This window comes from Microtus pennsylvanicus, chromosome X (assembly GCF_037038515.1).
Source record: "Microtus pennsylvanicus isolate mMicPen1 chromosome X, mMicPen1.hap1, whole genome shotgun sequence".
NCBI classification, from domain to species: domain Eukaryota; kingdom Metazoa; phylum Chordata; class Mammalia; order Rodentia; family Cricetidae; genus Microtus; species Microtus pennsylvanicus.
In genome coordinates this window covers 50,230,909-50,254,000 of record NC_134601.1, presented here as the reverse complement: position 1 = coordinate 50,254,000, position 23,092 = coordinate 50,230,909, and the positions used below count along the sequence as shown (strand labels likewise).

The following is a 23,092-nucleotide window of genomic DNA, read 5'->3' as shown; positions in this document are numbered from 1 at the left end:
CCTGAAAAATTAAAAAAAATAGAGACATCAAGACAGACTTTGAGAAAAGTTGAGAAATAAAGAATTATAAATAAAACTAAATAAATAGCCTCTTATGAGTAATGATCTAACAATTTACTACCTTATTTTTCAAATGCTACTTAGAACTGTTATTATTACCTCTGATAAAAACATTTAAGATTTGTGACTAGATTGCCTGTAAAATTATAGCACTATTTTAACTTACATGTTATTAACTACCAATTATTGAGTACCTAGTAGGTATAGTATATTAGATTAAAAACTGCACATACATACCTCAAAACTACTTTATGAAAAACCTTTTTGTTAGAAGCATCCAAAACAGGTCCCATTAAAATAATTTAGAATGGGCCTAGAGAGATGGTTACTATCACTGATTGCTCTTCCAGAGGACTCAGGTCTAATTCTCAGCACCTAAGAGGCAACTAGCAACTAACTCTAACTTCATTTCCAATAAATCCAACATCCTCTTCTAGCCTCCACAGACATTGTACACATAAGCTACACAGACACATAGGGAGGCAAAACACCTATATACATAAATTCAGAATATTTTTTAAATAATCAAGTAAAAAATAAAATAATTTAGAATTTCTGAAGGTAGTGGCACATTCATGAACTCTAAGAACTCAGGAGTAGAGGAAGGGAGGACTGAGTTTAAAGCAAGTCCAGGCTAAATATCAAGATAAAATAGTAATTTGGAGTTTAAAATACAACCCATAGAAAGAGTTTCAGGAATGGGAGATTACAGTTGGAAATTCATTTTTTTCCACTGCTGGAAACTGTTATATATGAATAGTTTCCATTATAAATAACATGTGCATCTAACTTTAGAACAAATTACAGCTTAAATATTAAATCTGTTTAAAGAAATGTACTCATATTTTAGTTTGTCTTTCCCCAAAAGCAAACAATATCAAGTGCAGGCAAGTAATCCTAGGAAGCACCAGAAGCACATTAGCACTGTAGGTAAAAAAGGTTCAACACCACAGCAGATTCTGAGTCTGTGTAGAAATATCTTCGTGACAATCAACTCTTATCTTTTCAGTGGTTGAAACTGAGCAGAGAGCCTGTGAGATGTCTCAGTGGCAAAAGCACCTGCAAGCAAAACTAGTGACCTAAGATTGATTCCCCCAGAACCCATAGAGTAGAAGGAAAGAACAGACCCCAGCAAGATATGCTCTGATCTCCACATGTGCTCTGTGGTATGTATGTATGTAAGTATATATGTGTACATACACAAGACACACACACACAAAATGCATGAGTATTTTTTTTAAAAAAAAACAGCTGAGAAAATATTATGTGGTGTTAGATCCCTAGCAATTCATACCTTACTTGTGTGGGTAGCACAGGCTCCCAGAACAAGCAGTGAGAAATTAGACAGCAGAATGCTAACAACTTAGGATATGGCAGCATTTGCTGTCACGCATGTAAAAAAGAAAAAAAAGCTTCTCACAAGTAAGCAGTATCACAAATGTTTTTAGATATTATTTCTGTTCTTTGCACTTTGAACTTGTCTTGAAATTAGCTTCAACGACTGTTGTCACAAAAAAAATACTTGGGGGGTGGAACAATAGCTCAATGGTTAGGAGCACTTGCTGCTCTTGCAGAAGATCTAAGTTTGACTTTCAGTACCTACACTGGCTCACAACTACTTACAACTCCAGTTCTGGGGGATCTGATGGTCATCTCTAGCTTCTCAGGCACCTGAATGCATGCAATACACACACATACACGCACACACACTCATATATACCATTAATAATATATCTTCTAAAATTTAATTCTTGGAAGATGGAGCAATTAATAAATGAATTAAAAAACGTATTTTACCTTTTTCTTGTATGGACTTGTATATACTCATTAATTTCCTACTCTTAGCAAAACAAGTCTCATAAAAAATAAGTCACATACCATTCACACAGAGTTGCCACTTGCCTTTTGATATTTAGTATCTGAACCTAGACAGTATAGCTAATATTAAAATTACTACATAATCTTCCTGAGCCAGCTGCCATTAGAGCAGCAGCTATGGCCCAGTTCAACCCCAAGGTAGTGAGTGGGCTTCAACAAAAGCCAAAGTGGCAAGCCGATGCATAGCCAGCAGTGCTGGCACCTCACCAAGCACACCAAGTTCATGCAGAACATGATCCAGGAGGTGTGCAGCTTCATGACCTACAACTGGCACACCATGGAGCTGCTCAAGGTGTTCAAGGACAAGTGCTAGCTCCAGTTCATCAAGAAGAGTGGGCACACATCCACACCAAGAGGAAGAGGGAAGAGTTGAGCAACATGTTGTCAGCCATGAAAGAGGCTGTGGCCAAGAAGGACTGATGCCCCCACAAGTCTGCTCCCCTACTCAATAACATTTATGCTGCACAAAAAGATACATTTCCTAAATATGACTGAATACTTTATCAATGAGGAAACATGTTAGAAATGCAAATTTTCACCTTCCACCCAGGCCTATTGACCAAATACTGAAGTTTAGGACCAACAATCTGCATTTTAGTAAGCCTGACAGGTAATTATGATGCATGCTATAGTCTGGTCAACACTCTATGAGAAAGTCTTATATAGGTTACAAAAATAAATAAATAAATTGAGCACACCAAACCCAGGAAATTTTAAGAGAAAAACATACTAACCTGAAATTAATAAGATACCATTTTTCCTTTTTAAAATGGTGTTTGCATATTATCCATAGTTGTCTACATGTATATATGTCTATCAGTCTGTGTGTAGGTATGTACATGTACTGTGGAAGCCAGAGTCATCGGATCTCGGGAAGCTGGAGTTAGAGGTGGTTGTGAGCCACCCAAAAGCAGATGCCAGGAATCGAACTAAGGTTGGACTCTTAATTTCAGAGGCATAGCTCTACAGAAAGAGTTTCGAAGGGCTGGAGAGATAGTTCCATGGTGAAAAGAAGTCTCTACTCTTCCAGAGAACCAGAGTTTGGTTCACAACCACCTCTAACTACAGCTCCAAGAGATCCCACATCCTCTTCTGGCTTCCCCTGGCACCTGCACCCACTGGCACAAACCTCTGCCACTCCCACACATATACACTTTAATTTTTTTAAACAGTTAAAAGTGGGAAGGCAAACCATACTGAAAAGAATACAAAAACCACCTATTTGATAAAATCCAACAAAATACAAAGACGAGAACTCAGTAACAAAAAGACTGTGATATAAAATGGAGAAAACATGAACAGACACTTCACTAAAAATAATTATAAGTAGCAAATAAGTACATTAAAAGATACTCAACATTAGTCACTAGCATGACAGAAACTGGAACCACAATAAGATACCACAACTTACTAGGATGGATAAAATTTAAGTATTAAAATACCATGTGTCAGTGAGGCTATGGAGCATCTGGAAGTCTCAAAGATTGCTCTCAGAAATGTAAAATACTATAGACATTGTCAGTTTTCGCTTGCTATGTAAACCTGGATGTCCTGAAAATTTTATAGAGATCTGCCTGCATCTGTCTCCTGAGTTCTGGGATTAAAAGTGTGCACCACAGGAGGGCTGGAGAGAAGGCTCAGAGGTTAAGGGCGCTCACTGGCTGCTCGTCCAGAGGTCCTGAGACTAATTCTCAGCAACCACATGGTGACTCACAACTACCTATAAAGAGATCTGGTACCTTCTTTTGGCCTTCAGGCATACATGCAGTCAGAACATTGTATACATAATAAATGAATCTTAAAAAAAATGTGTGTACTATCACATCCAGCATTTTTGTAATTTCTTACAGTTCAACATATACTTATTTATTTCACTAACAAATCCTACTTCTGGTAATACAAAAATATGTCCCCCAAAAGTATAGATATTTAAAGCACCTTTATAACAGCCCAACCAAAAATAACTTAAATATCCATCACTTGGTAAATTTGTCAGTAACTACATGTTTACATATAATGAAATGTTATTACTCATCAAAAGGACTATTGACACATGTAATAACTTGATTCATGAATCTCAAAACATTAAGTGAAAAAAATCAGAAAACACTAATTATTTACATAAGATCACAGAAAAAGCAAAACTACAATGACAGAAACCAGCAGCACATAGGGGAAACTGACTTAAGTAAGGTAAGAAAAGGTAATTTAAGACTGGAGATGCATGTCATATGCACATTCTATGTCATAAATGTTTTTTAAATAGTCTAAGTTTATAAATGAGGTAAGGACATTGCTAATACTATTCAATTTCTTGGTTTTAGTGGTAGACACATGGGTGTTTAGTTTTAGAAAGGTCACTAAACTATATAATCACAATTTACTTATTTTTCTATATGTATAATTTATTTCAATAAAAGCTTTACTTAAAAAGAAATATGATGAGCTGGGAACACAGATCCACAGTAGAGCACATACTCAGAACACACAAAACACCAAGTTGAATCCTATCACCAAAAATAAGTAAAAACTAGAAATAATAAGCCCAGGACTTTGTGGTTGGAAAAATTACAAACAGCTAATAGTAATGATTCAAAACCGCATGCTAGAAAATAAACAGAAGACAGATAAGGGTAAAAACTAGTAAGAAAGTGCTAGTTACAACAGAATTCAAAATATGGATTTTCCTAAGGGAGGTATCTGATGAATCATCATGGACTTTCCATAAACTGAGCTCATTTACTCAACACAACTTTCCTTACATCATGTTTACTTTGTTTCTGCTTTTAGAAATACTCATCAAAACAAATATATTCATTTCAAATTTTAATTTTCTACTAGGAAGAAAAATCTTACTGACCTCTTTCATAAATGACTTGCCTATGCGCACGACTTTTGCAAATAAAATGGGATCGTGAGATAGGTGAGGACCAAGGTAACAGAACATGTTGAATACATCCCTCCTCAAATCGTCAAAGCTCTCCACTTGCTTTGGTGCTAACTTGTTTTGCAAAGCACTAACAGGTGAGCCTTTAGCACCTTTAGGAACACCAACTCTATAAAAAAGAAGCAAGATTTAGAAATCTATGCACTATTAAGCCCAAATATCTTAACACAATAATAATTTCCTTGCTTGTATATCTATTCTAGCCATCACTAACTTTATTATAGTAATTCTCAAGTGAAAATTAATATAAAAACAAATTCAACAAGCATAAAAACAAAGCTCAGAAAGAGAATGTTTCAAAATAGCAAATTAAATAAGGAATTCTCAATGTAGCTCTCATGTAACATGTATCATGAGTTTAAGTTAAGCTTGGCCAACATAGAGAATATAGTTATAGGAATGAAGAAACGATGGCCCTCAGATGTACAACAAGATGAAATCAAACATTTCTCAATCTGAGCTCAACTACCTACACTGAGTATGAGGAAGGGGTGGTAGGCAAGATAACTGGACAATCGAAGTACAATACTAGAAAGGACAGCATGCTCAGAGTTCTCACATACTAAGCAGGTATCTTACTTTGGAGTCACAGGAGTTGATCTCTGAAGAGGTCTACGCTGTCTACACCTCAAGTCGCAATAAAAGCAGCATCTAGTGGCTATGCACAAGTCATGAAGGCTGGGGCTTTTGAGAGGCCTGAAACAGGCTTTGTTTATGAGGCTGAAGTCAGAGCTGCTGCTAATACTGCTCCTAAGTTCCCTAAATAGGCTGACGTCTACAGGGCTAGTGGACACATTCGGGATAATAAGAGGAATTACGCTAGTAATTTCCCAAAAAGCAGCCTGAGTGTCAGAATACTAATATGCAGAGTCATTAACCCCAGAATAATGTTTCCCTGAGGTTAATAAAAAGGGGGAAATTTTCTTCCTCCCACGAAGAAAAGTTTAAAAATAAAAGAAAGGTATTTTCACTCTCAATACATGTAGAAAAGCTCCAGAAGTTTAACCTAAGTTTTCATATAACATTGCAGAACATATTCTACAACACTGGGACATTAGGAGAGAAGCTGTGTAAAAATGGCTGACATGCCCTGTGAATAGTCTTCCATTTTGAGAAAATATAGTAATAGATATGCCAGATTTAAAGAGAAAAGAAATACACATATCTTTTTAGCAATCACAAACTAGATCTTAGCACTTAATACAGAGTCGCATACCTTCGGTATAGAGGCTCAACAGTTATGTGAATAAGCTTGCAAATAGCTAGAGCTATTAGTTTATGTGAAGCTGCATAGTATGGAGGCATCTGATCCATGATGTTCTGTGCATGCTGCCAATCCCCGATCTTTAACAAGGCTTCCAACAAACCAAGCTTCTGGTTGTCAGGTGGCTAAAAATGAACAAGAGTAACAATGATACTTGGAATACAGATATTTCTCTTTACAACTTCAGCTAAATATCACAATTAATGCACATCAAAAAGTTACAATATCTAGGAAATTTAACAACTGCCTGAATTTTTAGTGACTTGAAAAAATAGAATCTTTTTTTTGTTTTATTTTTCCATTTAGCACAAACATGGGCATTATAATTTATAAATTTGGAATTAACTTGGACTTCATGCTATAATGCAGGAGACACTCACTAGAATTCATTCATCTTTGAGAATCCCCTTACTACTTGAAGAATATTATATATACAGCAAAAATAAAATCAATATATTTTGTGACATTTTTAAAATTTACACAAGAAACAAAAAGAGCAGTTTTTCCTAAAGGTACCATTCATATTAAAATCCAAATATTACCCAAATCATATTTTAACATAATCAAAACTAAGAAATTTTACTTTTATAAGGTGATTAATGGTGAGAAATTAAATTTAGTAATTTTAAACACTGCAAATTTTACTAGACTAAATGATGTACCTTTTCTACTTTCTCATCATCCTTGTCCTTTTCTTTGTCTCGTTCATCAAGTTTCTCAGTAGACAATACAACCATTGTGAGTTTTCTTACAATTTGTTTAGCTTCCACAATTTCTCGTTTGTATTCATCCATAATGCAATTATCAGCTGGAAGGAGCTAAAAAGAGATCATTAAAATTTCTTAAGAGTTAATATAAATAGCTTATACATATAAAAGGCAAATTCTATTGTGCAATTAATAAATCTACAAATAAGAAGTTTAGTTTACCCATACCTATGACTTCCTTTTAAATAAGTCTTACTGTCCAATTTTAAAAGGTTAGTACCTGAATACTGTACACATTTTAAAGTCATGTAGAAATAAATGTTTCATATTTTTGGTATGCTAAATGTTCTAAATTCACACTACAGAGATGCTCACCACTGAATTTATAAATATACCCAAAATATGTACTTATTCCATTGAAAACATCAGGAAGAAGGGTGCTCAGTGATAGAGAGCAAAGTTTGCCCAGCATGAATAGATCCCATGTTTGAACTTTAGTATCACCCAAACAAAGAAAAACTATGTATTGCCCCTTTAAAAGCCAAACTCCAAAGATTATATATATGGGAGATTTGAATGTTCTGATTATCTATTATAAAACTAGTAATACCTTGGTATCTCATAGTAAGTCACAAACTAGTTTCTAAATCAATACAAAAAAGAAAGTAGTATTTTGTCAACGCCCTATTGTGAAACTTGATTATCTCAAATCAGTTACCTTGTACATGTGGAGGACTGTTACTATAAGCATTTCATAATAATAAACCTGCCAGGAGGTGGTGGTGTATGCCTTTAGTCCCAGCACTCTGGAGGCAGAAGCAGGCAGATCTCTGTGAGTCCAAGGCCAGCCTGGTCTACAAGAGCTAGTTCCAGGACAGGATCCAAAGCTACAGAGAAACCTTGTCTCGAAAAACCAAAATAATAATAATAATAGTAATAATAAACCTGACAAAAGAAAACCAAACCAAAAGAGCCACTTAGCTTCTGAAAGACACTCCAGTGAGCTACAACAGAAATGTTTTTACCCATTTCAATTCATTAGCTATAGCTAATGTAAGGAAAACAACCAGTGAACATTAAAAGGTGAAATATTAAATACTGTATGCCTCACCTTATCAATCAAAGAAAAGGGAGAAACAGTCAATTTGCTAGAGACACGTACAAAGAGGTAAGTAACTTTTCTTCATTCTGAATGGCAAACATATTGTTATTGATTTATTTCAATGGCTAGTGTAAACTCTTTTACCTAGATGACAGTAACTAATAGATAAATGGTATGCAATGCTTTTATTTATCTCAACTTCCAGTTCTGTGTATTTTCAGAATGTTGATTTGGTGTATATAAAGTTAGAATGATTTTATCTTCTTAGTGAACAACATTAACACTCTCTGATGTGTTTTTATTTGTTTCGCAGTACTGGGGTTTAAATCTAAGACCCTGAATAAGCCACATAAAGCACTCTTACGTGGAGCAACACATAACCCCTTAAATCAACAGTTCTCAATGTGTGGTTCTCTACCCCTTTGGGGTCAAATGACCCTTATACAGGGTCACCTAAGACCATCGAAAAATACAGATATTTACATTACGATTTGTAACAGTAGCAAAATTACAATTATGAAGTAGCAACAAAAATAACTTTATGGTTGGGGGGTCAACACAACATGAGGAACTGTATTAGAGGGTCACAGCATTGGGAAGGTTGAGAACCACTGCCTTAAATGATTCTCTTTAGGTTCTACTACTAGAAAGTATCTTCTAACTATAAAATCCTCACTATTTTACATCCATTGTTTTCTTTTTGTTATTTGCATGTTTGTGTTTGTTTGTTTGTTTGAGAGGTTTTTCTGCATAGCTCTAATTAGCCAGGAAGTTGCTACATAAGCCAGGAAGACTTCAAACTCTTGTCACTGTCCTGAGTACTGATTACAGACATGAGCCACTACACATAGCTTACTTATAATATTTCCTGATGCCACGGCTTTAGTTGTGTCTCACATACACTCTATACTGGCATATAAATCCAATCTGTCAACCCATATCATCTCAAAGTAGCAGCATAGTCTATTTGTATTTATTACTAATCTGGAACATGAGTATTTAAGTTCATTATCATTTCAGATCTGTTTTTTAGGCTTTCCAATACTTCATCTTCTAACCAATATTCCAGTTTCAGTCCATGTATCACTTATCTTTAAATTTTTAATGGTTATCTCATCCCAAGAAAAAAAGTCAAACTATCCACTCTATGCAGCTAGAAGCCTTCCAATGGTCTAGTTCCAACCTGCTTCTCCATCCTCACTACTCCCTCATACCACCTAGGCTTCAACCGCTCTCAAGTTCCTAGGGTCTCCTTACACAGGTAACTCCAATGCTGTGGAATTTCTGGCTTTTAAACTCACTTAATTTTACCTATATATTTCTACCATTTCAGTCTGGAAAATATCTATTCTTCTATGATCCTAATTCAACCTCACTAGTTTAGAAAAGTTTCTAACACCCAGCCCACCCATTGATGAATGTGATCACTATCTACTACGAGCTCACACCACAGACTACATTTTCATACAAAGCCACAATGTGACTTTGCAAGGTAGAGACAATCTTTTTATTCAACTCTCTAGCCACAGCATACAAATAGGAAGGAAATTATAACATGATTTCAAAGGCAGCCAAGACAACAATTGTGAATTACTTTAAGTCAACAGCTATCCCAAGCAGAAACTAATAAGGGTGTACTGCAAACTTTAGCTTCCCAAACAGGTAGCTCAACTCTTGATGAACTAGAAGTCATTTGTCACAACCATAATAAACTCTTCTAGATACTAGACCCAACAATAAATCCCAATAATGGTCAATTATTACACAGTAAACATACTGAAAAAAATTTAATATACTAGAAATAAAAATACAGCAATGTTTACCTAAAACTATCTAGGTAATTCCCTATTTCCTACAAGTCACATGTAAAATAAAGAAGCTTGGCACTACATTGCTTAGTGCTTCACCTTTTTCCCCATGAGCTAAGCACAGGTGATGATTCAAAAAAGCTTTTATCCAATCTTGAAATCTATAAGGGTGATTAAGAAGAATTCAATTTCCATAGTTTGCCAAAGAAGAGAATCCACTAATTTTTTTAAAGTAGACAAAGCTTCAAAGAAATACAGCCCAGGAGTCTAGAGCCAGCAGTGAAGTACTTTTAACTATCTACTCATATTCCCCGCCCCTGAGAAACAGAAGCCAATACAGACCACTCAACTTACGTGTACATAAAGATCATCTAAATCAATGAGATTAAATTGCAGAAGCACTGCTGCAACTCTGTACAAAGATGACGGTGTCTCACCACTTGGTTCCTGAAAGGAAAAAAAAAATCTTTAGGGTATAAAGTAAAATTAAAATCTTTTCTCTTCTCTACCTATCATCAATACACTTCACTATTCTCCCTTTTAAAACCAAACATCTGAATAGTGGGGGCAAAGATTTCTGCCAGCGTCCCAAAACATCCTTAGATGAGTACAAGCAAACAGACTGCATGGGACCAACCTAGGCCCCCTGCATGTATGTGACAGCTGTGTAGCTTGGTCTGTTTGGGAGGCTCCTAGCAGTGAGATCAGGATCTGTCCCTGGTGCTTAGCTTGTTTTGGGGAATTTATTCCCCATGCTGAATTATCTTGCCCAGCCTTTATACATAGGGAAGTGCTTGGTCCTGTGGTGCAGGAGAATTGTCTGTATTCTGTCAATCATGTTTTAAATAAATGCAGATTGACCAGGCAGGAAGTATAGGAGGGTCAACCAGACAGGAAGTAGAGGCAGGGCGATGAGAACAGGAGTATTCTGGGAAGAAGGAACGTCTTCCACCAATGGGATGGGACCTGCCCTGCTGAGAAAGGTACTGAGCCATGTGACTAACATAGATAAGAATAATGGGTTAATATGAGCTACAAGAGTTAATAAGAAGCCTGAGTTAAGGGGTCAATCAGTTATAACTAATGCAGAATCTCTGTGCAAATCTTTTGGGGCTAAACAGCTGGGGGAACTGGGTAGGACAGAAACCCCAACCAGCAGGCCCTCATGTTACAGTCCTGCCTCAACATGATGTGCCATACTTTGTTCAAGCCCATGGGAGTCCTGCCCCTTTCTGAATGGAGAGGGAGGAGTGGATGGGGAAGAGGGTATATGGGAGTTGTGGGAGAAGGATCCAGAAGGAGAGGGGGGAGGTAAAACTTTGGTCAGTATATGAATGAAAAAAAATGTTATTTAAATAAAATAAAAAATGTTGAGACTAAGCATTCACATAAGAATATATGAGTTAAAAAAAAGAATATATGAGTAAAAGCGGAGACTTGAACAGAATGTGAGATTTAAACTGTACAACATGGTCTGCATTTCTGATTATAAAGTTGTCACATCCCTTTCCGTCTCCCTTTAAATGCTTTTATCAGTGTGGGTTGTGAAAAGAGGGAGTTTAGGAAGTGGTAGGAAAGAGTGTGGAATTAGTGACTACACATTCCTAAGAGCTTACACCCATGATTCCATCCCTTAAGTAAGACTTTGGTTTTCATAGCTTTCCTTACTTTCCCTCACAGACCACAAATTGTTTAAATTCTCTGACAATTCTTTTCTTCCCTTCAGCAGTCCTAAGATGAAGTTCTCACAATAACCAAGATAGCTCTGGCAACAGCAAGAAGGTAATACTGTCTGTCACACAGTGCAGTATGAAAAATATTTCTGACAACAGCATGTCGTTTCTAACATCAAATATTTCTTAATCTTAAAAACTGTCCAAAATGCATATTAAATATTATTTTAAAACAAAAAAATTTGTTCAAATATAGTAAAGCAATTCAGTTACACACTGGTTATATCATTAACAATATGTTCATGTAAAACTATTCTTTAACTCTAAAATTAACTAACTTGATGGTTCTCAAAAGGTCATCAATCTTCACTGTGAAATGATCTGAAAGGTACACACTCCAAACATGTAAGCTACATTTTAATTAATCATGTACCAAATTAAATTTTCTCTACTTTTATATTTCAGCAGCTGGTTTCTTGATCAAATATAAAATAATTAAGATGCCCTTTAAAAATTAATAAAATACTTGGACTTATTTCAGGACTAGGAAATGGTAGGTAGCATACCTTTAATCATAGCACTCAAGACACAGAGGCAGACAAATCTCTGTGAGTTAGAGGTCAACCTGGTCTACAGAGTTCCAGGACAGCCAAAGCTGTTACACAGAGGACCCTATCTTGGGGGGAGGGGTGGACTCTCAAGCTTTTGGACAGAAAATGAGAAGAAGTTGTGGCTAATTTTATAATAGTATAATACCACCAGAAACAATTTTTCAATAGTAGGCACATCCATTAAATCTTTTAGAAAATAGCATTAGCAATAATATGGCAGACAAAAAAAAATAACCAAAGAATAGAGATTCTTTACGGTTATTATACTGGTTAAATAAAAAGATGCAAAATACACTTCAAGTACTTCATAAAATCCCTAAAAATTCTAATACCCTTCATATACATATCAAATTCTAAAATAACATGTAGCCAGAGGCCTATGACCTATTCAGAGATGATTTTCTACCACTTTTTTGCCCATGTTACAATTCAGGCACATAAGATTACAGACCATTCTTTTAATCTGTTAGATATGCCCACACCACCAATCTTTAGCATCACAGTTTATTTATGCACAAAAGTCTCACCACTGATGTGGAATTCCCCTCTGTATGTTGTGAATATGTTTTATTATCTCTGGTTAATAAAGAAGCTGCTTTGGCATAGGGTAAGGCAGAATATAGCAAAGCAAGAAATCCAAGCAGAGATAGAGGAGGAAAGAAAGCAGAGTCAGGGAGATGCCATGTAGCTACACAGGAGGAGGACTCCAGAACCTTACTGGTAGGCCACAGCCTCATGGTGATACACAAATTAATAAAAACAGGTTAAGATGTAAGAGCTAGCTAGGAATACTCCTAAGCTATCAGCCAAACAGTGTTATAATTAATATAGTTTCTGTGTGATTATTTGGGTCTGGGCAGCCAGGAAACAAATGCATAGTCTCTGCCGACACAACACACTATTACTCCTCCTTCAATCAAGTATTACCAGACCCTGTCTCTCATAACGTAAAATTTAATTCTGCTTTTCTCCAGACTTTCTCGTCAGATCATTTAAAGTGTTAATATATATCATATAATATAATCATATGTAAATCATATAGTCAGCTTTCCATTTCTCTATCTCCTCAGCTAAATGTTTAAGCTGCAACTAGCAAATACTACAGTGCATATAAAATATAAAACTAAACACACAAACTTATAAAGTTAACCTATAGATATACATATATACACATTTTTACCTGATAAAACTTGAATTTGAACCCAAGAATATGACACAGTGTTTGCGGTTCACACATGCTCATGTAAGATTCTAATAAAGATATAAAGAAGTCATCGTGCTCTGGCCTGCATTCAAATACTTCTAAAATTACATCCAAAACTCTATTGGGATCCAGATTAAAGCATCCTGAAACAGATGAGAAACATAAGTTACATGTCATTTCTAGTAAAATCATCAGTTATAATATATAGTAAGATCAAACTATATTTATAGCTTATTTTCAAAGTTGGTGTCCCCTCCTTAAGAAGAGAATCTTCTCAGGAACATTTTTAAAGATTACATATTTCACAGATGAAAACAGAAACAACCAGATTGGGGTCTCTTTGAATACTCTAGTAGTTTAAAGTAGCCACACTGAAGGGTTAAAACATTTTTTATTAAACTTTAGGGTTTTACATAACAAGCTGTTTCCTACACAGTGAAATTCTAAATAATCAGCAAGCTTCAATATCCAAAGATCTTTTTCAAATGACAGCTGTGGTAGAACATAGGCACTCTTGTTTCTAAGCATCTTAGAAAGGCTTTTGTCTATCCTAAGCATCAACAGACATGTGATCTTCAGAGAAATCATAAGCCCCAACCACCAGTTATATTAAGCACCACAAATATACGGGGGCAGAGGAGGCAGTAATATCATTATGCCTTTGGAGGAATACAAAACCATCCCGGAAGAGAATATGTGGGAAAAAGTAAAGAAATACCAGATCTGAAACAGTCATGTACTCATTCTCCATTTAAATATTACGTAGCTATCTACTAAGTGTCCACAAGCTTGTGATACACAATTAAGCGACTGCCTCTTCTATCCTTAAGACAAGTTCACACATTATGAAGAATGATCACTGAAAAAATGTGCTGAAAGTAACTGGAGTATATGCGAAGATGAACAGATACTCAGTACATGATAGCAAATGTAACAAGATGAAAGCAAGAAATATGATGAAGTTGACAATGCTGTAGGAATGAAGCAAAGTGAATTTCTTAACTGTAGAAGGAACAGCGGACTGCGTTCCTGTCACCCAGCTCCCGGCCGCCTAGTGAGCTTATGCCCCGAAATAACAACACACAAATTGTATTCTTTTAAACATTGCTTGGCCCATTAGCTCTAGCCTCTTACTGGCTAACTCTCATATCCTGCTTAGCCCATTTCTAATAATGTGTGTAGCACCACGAGGTGGTGGCTTACTGGGAAGATTCTAACCTGCGTCCATCTCTGAGAGGAGAGCTATGGTGTCTCACTCCCCTTCTTCCCAGCATTCTGGAGCTCACTGTGTAGACCACGCTGGCCTTGAACTCAGAGATCTGCCTTCCTCTACCTTCTGAGTTCTGGGATTAAAGGTATCATCTCAATGCTACGCACAACTTCTTTATTAAAATTTCTTGACCATGTATTTGGAGTTTCTACTCTCTACTATGCAAAAGAAGACAGTAATTTTTGTTCTCAAGAATACCTTCTAAAAAGTTTCAGGTTAATCAAGATGGCCAGGGCTACACAGAGATCATCATCATCATCATCATATTTTGTTATATTATTATAGTTTGTTGCTACTATTATATGAAAAGGTTTAGGTGACAGAAAAAGTCAACTCATTTCCCTTTCAAAGGGATTTTCACAGAGGCAATATGAATCTGGAATGAATAAAGTTTATATTCAGAGCACTAATATATATATATATATATATATATATTTAAGCACTCTTAAAATCATGCAGTCAAAATAGTTGAATGTTCACAAATCTTTCAAAGAATTGTTTGGCTTGACATTTTTCTTTTTAATGTTTCTGTGGTCATATTACACACAACTAAAAGAACCAATGAGACTGAAAGAGATAAGACGCCCATCCTACTTTTCCATACCAAATCTTCAACCTTACATGCCAACAAATGCAATGTGATAAGATCCCAGACTGAAAGCAGCTTCTGGCTGACCCATTTAAAGAGATAAGACAGTATATACAGAATACACTATTCTAAACCAAAAAAGGAGAAGAGCCTTGGAAACTCAGCAACACTGATTGAACAGCTAAAACTGTCAAGAAAAGGAAGCCAAGACCAATACATACAGCTACAGCCACATGGGTCCCTGGTAAAGTTAAGGAAAGCAGAGGCCATGTTCAAAAGGTAAGGTAGGCGACTCTGCTCAAAAGAGACTAGAAGGCTTATTTTGGGACAAGCCCACCTGTCCTCACAAATCCTGATGCAGTTTTTTTTGTTGTTGTTATTCTTTTGTTTATGTTGTTTGTTTATCTTTTTTTGGTTTTTCGAGACAGGGTTTCTCTGTAGTTTTAGAGCCTGTCCTGGAACTCGCTCTTGTAGACCAGGCTGGACTGCAACTCACAAGATCTGCCTGCCTCTGCCTCCCAAGTACTGGGACAGCAGCGTTTGTTTGTTTATCTTGCATGCAGTACAGTTTCCCCTCATTCCTATCCCCCAGTTCTTACAAGTGATCAATGGAGCCTACTAGAAATACAATGCAAGTTTTCCTTCACGCATACAAAAGAACCAGTCATCGTGGAATAAAACAAGTAACTGACAGCAGAAGAAATTACACAAATCATAAATACTTGAAAACTGAACAATATATCCTTAGATGACTAAAATGGGCCATGAAGAAAACAGTAGGAAAAATAAACAATTCAAAGTGAAAAGTGAAAATACAACTTACCAAAAGCTACAAGATAGCCTCAGGCAGTTTTAAGAGAAAAGATTATAGCTACAAATTTTTACATTTTTAAAGTCAGTGAGATTTTTCAAACAAATACCATTTTGATACACCCTTAATGCCATGGAGTGGTGGGAGGGGACAAGGCAAACCCAAAAACAATAGGTAGCAAAAAAAAACAATAAATAATAAAGATCAAGGAAGAAATTAATCAGAGAGTAAATGACCACAGAAGCAACAAAACAAAAAATGATTCTTTGAAATGAGAACTAACATCCTGGCCAAACAAATCAAAGACAGAAATAACCCACATCAATAAAATAGAAATAAAAGGGGATCTTACAATATAGGTCAATAAAATACAAGTGACCATTAGGGAATACTCTGAGAACTTTTATTTTAGAAAACTGGAAAATATGAAAGAACTAGAAAAATTCCTAAGCACATAAGATCCATCAAAATTAAATCAATAAGATATAAATGATTTAAATAGATCAGTAATAAACAATAAGATTGAAACAAAAAGCTCCTCTTCAGAAAAAAAAAACTGGATTCTCTCCCAAATTTTACCAATCATTTATGAACGTTCTAATACTCCTGAAACTGTTCCATAAAACAGAAAGGGAAGAAAAGATACCAAACTCATCCTACAAAGTTCACATTATCTTGATAGCAATACCAGATCAGAACACACACAAAAAAAAGAAGATGTCAGTTTATCTAAAAAACACAGGAACAAAAATTCCTCTAAAAAGACATTTACAAACCAAATTCAAGAACTCATTAATCAGCTGGGCGCACGTCTTTAATCCCAGCACTCGGGAGGCAGAGGCAGGCGGATCTCTGTGAGTTCGAGACCAGCCTGGTCTACAGAGCTAGTTCCAGGACAGGCTCCAAAGCCACAGAGAAACCCTGTCTCGAAAAACCAAAAAATAAAAAAAATAAAAAATAAAATAAAAAAAAAGAACTCATTAATCATATCACACATGGCCAGCCCTAATGGTGCACATCTTTAATCCCAGTTCTCAGGAGGCAGAAGTAGGTTGATCTTTCTGAGTTTGAGGCCAGCCTGGTCTACAGAGTTAATGCCAAGCCAGTGAAAGGAGGCTAAGGAGACTCTGTCTCAAAACAAAAATTAAAACTTCATTATAGAAGCACAAAAGATCCCAACTATCACAGCAATCCTTGGCTTAAAAAATAATGCTGGAGATAATATAATACTTGATCTCAGATTATACTACACAACCACACTAACAATTACTGTATACATACAAATGAACTAGGTAATATAGAAATAAACCACAGCCATGTAACTTTTGACAAGGTAGCCAGAAACATATTGAAAAGGAGACTTTTTAACTAATAGTGCCAGGGAGACAGGATATAAACATGTAAAACAATGTAGACCCACATCTTCCTCCTTTACAAAACTAATTCCAATGGATCAAATACCTTAATTTAAGATCTGAAACTTTGACACACTAGAGGAAAATACCTCAGGATTTAGGCATAGAAAAGAACTTTCTGGAACAATAACTCAACTTAACACAGAGCAGTTAGAACAATACTGTACAACAAAAGAACTTCTGGAGGTTATCACCATCCCTGATCTCAAGCTCTACTACAGAGGTACAGTAATAAAATCAGGGTGGTATTGAAATAAAAACAGACACACTGATCAATAGAATTGAATTGAAGACCCAAACATAAATCCATACACCTATGGACACTTGATTTTTGACAAAGAAGCCAAAACTATAAACTGGAGAAAAGAAAGCATCTTCAACAAATGGTGCTGGCATAACTAGATATCAGCATGTAGAAGAATGCAAATATATTCATATCTACCACTATGCACAAAACTCAAGTCAAAAAGAAGATCAAAGAGGTCAACATAAATCCAGTTACATGGAACCTAATACAAGAGAAAGTAGAGAATAGTCTTGAACAAGAGACCACTTCCTAAACAGAACACCAGTAGTACATATAGAGATCAACAATTAATAAATGGGACCTCCTAAAACTGAGAAGCTTCTGTAAGGCAAAGGCCACCATCAAATAAAAAAAAACAGCAGCCTACAGAATGGGAAACGATCTTCGTCAACCCCACATCCAACAGAGGACTGATTGTTGCAGGATATCTGATAGCACCGAGTTAATAAAAAATCAACCTTAGATCAGGGGATGAAGCCTGCAGTGAGTTGACAGTAATAAGCCATGTTGAGTATGGAGAAGCCAGGAAGGATAGAGAAATACACAAGAAGGAATGGAGAGGGACTTGGGAGTGTCTAGGTCTTTTTGGTTTGGGAGGGCTAGAGAGATGCTCTCTTGCTGGGGCTCTCTTGCAGCGGCTCTGGCCAAAAAGGAAAGTCAGCTGGTTGCTTTTTGGTCTCTCTGAGCTGGCAGGTTTTCAACACAACATTTGACTTGTGAGTCTGTATTAGTAAATAGAACAATAGAGACTTAGTTTAAGCAGTACCAGCTGAGCCAGTGACTAGAGATGATCTCCAAAATATATAAAGAACTCAAAAAACTAGACATCAAAAGAGACAAATAATTCAATTTAAAAATGGGGACACACCTAAACAGAGAATTCTCAACAAACAAATCTCAATGGCAGCGAAATGCTTGAAAAAATGTTCATCATTCTTAGCCACTAGGGGAAAAACATATCAAAATGACTCTGACATTCTATCTTATACCCGTCAGAATGGCTAAGATCAAAAACGCAAATGGCAGCTTATGCTGGAGGATGTGGAGCATCCATTGCTGGCGGGAATGCAAACTTGTACAGCCACTATGGAAAAAAAAACAGTATGGCAGTTCCTCAGAAGACTGAGAATCAATATACCTCCAGACCCAGCGACACCATTCTAGGGCATATATCCAAAGGATGCTCAATCATAACAGAAGGACACTTGCTCAACTATATTCATAGCAGCTTTATTTATAATAGCCAGAACCTGGAAACCACCTAGATGCCCCTCAGCTGAAGAATAAAGAAAATGTGGTGATTTACACAATGGAGTATTACTCAGCTATTAAAAACAATGAGAGGAAATTTGAAAGCAAGTGGGTGGAACTAGAAAAAAATCATCCTGAGTGAGGTAACCCAGACCCAGAAAGACAAACATGGTATATACTCACTCATATATGGATATTAACTACAATGTAAAAGATAACAATACTACAAAAGCTACAGCCCCAGAGACCCTAGATAACAAGGAGGGCCGAAGAAAGACAATTGGATCTCCCTGGGAGGTGGGAAGAGAGATCTCCTGGATGGTGACTACCCCCCATTGTCATTGGAGAGCTTTCATCCAGTAACTGGTGGAGACAGATTCAGAGACCCACAGCCAAACACTGGATCAACCTTGGGAAGTACTGTTGAGGAGAGGAAAGAGGGATTGTAGCAGTCAGAGGGGTCAGGGACATCACAGGAAAATCCACAAACCAGCTATAGCCTGGCTCATGGGAACTCACAGAGTCTGAACCAACACCCAGAGAGCCTGCATGGGACCTACCTAGGCCTTCTAGATAGATTTAACAATTGTTTAGCTTGGTCTATTTTTGGAACTCCTCACAATGGTAGCAGGGGCTGATCCTGGTGCATTGGCTTGTTCTTGGGAAGCTATTCCTCATGCTAGATTGCCTTGCCTATCCTGAGGGAGAAGGTGCTTGGTCTTATGGCAACTTTATATGCCATGCTTTGCCCATGCGAGGCTTGCCCCTCTCTGAACAGAAACAGAGGAGGAGTGGACGTGGGGGTGAAAGGAAGCAGGTGGGAGAGGATGGAGAGGAGGCTGCAGTCAGGATGTAAAATAAACACACTAAATTCGAAAACAAGAGGAGGAAAAGAAAAGACTTTCTGAAAATGACTCTAATGACTCAGAAAATAATCCCTAGAATTGACAAGTGGAATTATATGACATTTAAAAGATCCTGCACAGCAAATTAAATCAACACATAGTGAAAAGACAGTCTATAGAATGGGAGAAAACACTTTGCCAAGTACTTATCACATGAGAGATTAATAAGTAGGATATATTAATTAGAACTACAACAGTTAAAAAAGATTCATGCCCCACTCCCCACAAAAAAGCACCCCATCAGCAAACAGGCTAATGAACAGTTCTCAAAAGAAGAAATATAAATGGTAAATACTTGAAAAATATTCACCCTTGTTAGTCATCGAGAAAACACAATGAAAACTGCTTTGAAAGACCATTTCACTCTGTCAGAATGGCTCTCACCAATAAAACGATTAACAACAAAACACTGGTGTGGATATGGGAAATGCTTATTGCTAATGGGAATGTAAACTGGTTCTGCCACTACGGAAGACAGTGTGGAAGTTCCTCAAAAGAACTAAAAGTAAGGGGCTGAAGAGATAGCCCAGTGGTTAAGAGCACTGGCTACTCTTCCTAAGGTCCTGAGTTCAGATCCCAGTAACCACACGGTAGAACAGAGAACACAAAAGAAACAGAGAAAGAAGAGAGAGACTATCCTAATGAAACTCATCACTTTATATGCTAATTTAAAAACTTTAAAAAATTGTAAATGAAGGTCCTCAGTTCTAACTTTGGTGAGTGATTATAAGGTTTAGGCCTAAGCCAAAAAGATCCTAGACAACTAAATCTAAAATGAAGAAGAATCACTGCCATTCTCCTATGCTAAGTTCAGGTAAACATGCTTGTGAGTTCTTTTTGCCAATATTTTTATACAGTCCAAGAATCAACAAACCAGTCAAATCCACTTGACTGTTGATTGTTAAAAATAAGATTTTAAATAGACTCTCATTTATTTATTGCCGTCTATGGCTGCTTTCACCATCAATGGCAGAGTTAAGTAGTTTCAACAGAAACTACATGGCCAAAAAATGCATATATGGCCAAAAGAGTACTTACTCTTAGCCTTTACAGAAAAAGTTCGCTAAACTGGGCAGGATGGAGTACACCTACTACTTCTCAAAGTCAGGAGGTTAAGGCAAGAGAATCAAGAGATCTAGATTAGTCTGAGTTATATGCAAGACCCTATGTAAAAAACAAAACAGAAAAGAAAATGAAGGAAAAAATTGCTGAACACTCACTTAGATGAAAAGAAAATCTTGCAACTATTCTTATAGTTATATAGTAATAGTTTAGCTTTAAAAGAGGAGCTCACCTCTATTTTTCCTCTTATTTATAAAATATAGATTGTATTTGCCCCCTTTGTGTAAAAGTCACTTGAGAGTATCTCTGCATTAGTAGCGTAGTAATAACTTTTCATCCCTCTTTAATAAGTTGCTCAGATTTACTGTGAGTAAAAAGTAATAGTAACAGTAATAGCAATCACCACCATACAATATTAGCAGTTCTGCTTCTGTGCTTGCTTATACAGTAAACAGCACAGGTTAAACAATTACATGCACTTTCATCTGCCAGAATCTTAAAGGGTGATAAATGAGAATCTCTCTGGATCAGACAAAGTATTCTGAATACAATTGTACCCAACATACATACATGCCAAACGTGGTACTGGTTTCTCACAATGGCTAATGAAGATCAGATATAAGATAGTTTTACATGAAGTATTACCTAACTAGATTATTCATTAAGAGAAACCAGTGTAAATGAACATGGAGAAACATATCCAAAGATGTCATTAAAAAAAAACAGAATGTTGTGCAGGTGAAATGATCTGGTCAGATGAGACAAGACCTTAATGGAGTTACACTGACACTGACATTGGATACAGTTAATTTGAACATTGAAAGAATATTCAATGAAATTAAACCTTTAACCTCAATTTCTCAATCAATGAAAAGTTCCTTTCTCAAACAACTAGAGGGAACAAAAGGTAATCAAGCCATAAAGAAACGGAGTCTGGGAGCTAAGCTTTCTAAATGTTTCCATGTCAAAGAAGAGAGACTAAAAATCACTAAAAACACCACAAAAAATGGGGAGGATATTAATTAACTTTCTACTCATTTAGCACGTCCTAAGAGTTGGGTACTAAACAAACCAAACCAAAAACATATTCCTCATGAAACGTACATTCAACTGATGATAGAGTCATAAACTCAGTGTCTAAGTTTGTTCCAAGACTGCCTTAAAGATGCCAAAATCAACAGATGCTACAGTCGCTCATATACAATGGAACAAGATATGCATGTAATTGGCATACATGTTCTTACTTTAAATCACATAAAGATTGGTTATAATAACTCATACAATGTAAATACTCGTAACAGTTTCCGCCATGAATATTTGCAACCCTGTGGAAACACAGGGTCAACTATTCTTGGTATAGTGCTAAGTGCTAAGAAGAAACCTAACCTGAGAAAATAAGGAGTGCTAAATGGTGGTGGCCAGGCAAGTGTGGAGAAGATGGTATCTGAGTGCATCTGCTCCACCACGCTTTACAGGATGCCAGATGGATTAGAATAAATACAGACCAAGAAACGAAATTGCTTACACTTAAGGACTATCCATGTGGATCATGAGCCTGAATGAAGTAGAGGGGATGCCACATTAATATACAGAGATAATAACCTCTTTTCTATGAGAGCAAAGTTGAAGAAAGGAGCGAACATTTTCTAATTACATGAAAGCATACCTTCAGGAAAATCCATCTTTGAAATGCTGTTCCCAAAATAACAAAGACATAAAAAAGATAAAAACCCAGAAGAATAAAAAAAATAGGAAAAACAGACATGCACATAAAAGAAGATAAAGTGAAAGCAAACACTGAAAGGGTTTCCATAACATGAGATCTTAAGAGGAAAGGAAGACTATCTTAAGTAAGGACATAATATAGTACAAGAAAGAAAAAAGTACAATATGGCGGTACTAATGAGCTTCACAAGCTAGATAAAAGGGGGGTGGAAATCTGCATGAAAAATACAGCCTACTGAAGAAAGAAAAGAAACCTTTTACTAAAGGATTTTTAAAAGCAGGTCACTGACATAGTCAAGGCCACAGAAGACAGCAAGAGTCCTTCAGGGCTAGAGGCTCACTCATCTGATGTTCAAACACCATAGGGACAGAAGTAGAAAAGAAACTAGATCATCTACCAGAAGCTGACTTCAAAGAAAAAGGTAAATTTAAATTGAATGAAGCCTTAGCATGTACACTTAGAATCACCAACAGCCAAGCCAAAGAAAAAAGAAGACTGAAAT

General features: G+C 36.4%; 1 protein-coding gene across 7 annotated transcripts in view; it reads right to left on the bottom strand.

Annotated features, from left to right (window-relative positions):
- Thoc2 (THO complex subunit 2) overlaps positions 1–23,092 on the bottom strand; it is a 107,245-nt gene that overhangs the window by 56,048 nt on the left and 28,105 nt on the right. For all 7 annotated transcript variants that reach the window (XM_075958439.1, XM_075958444.1, XM_075958443.1 and 4 more), the window contains exons 8-12: positions 13,231–13,397; positions 10,121–10,213; positions 6,812–6,967; positions 6,102–6,274; positions 4,799–4,994 (exon numbers count right to left, since the gene is read on the bottom strand). In XM_075958439.1, the coding sequence (XP_075814554.1) occupies positions 4,799–4,994; positions 6,102–6,274; positions 6,812–6,967; positions 10,121–10,213; positions 13,231–13,397 (785 nt within the window). The remainder of the gene's footprint in view (positions 1–4,798; positions 4,995–6,101; positions 6,275–6,811; positions 6,968–10,120; positions 10,214–13,230; positions 13,398–23,092) is intronic.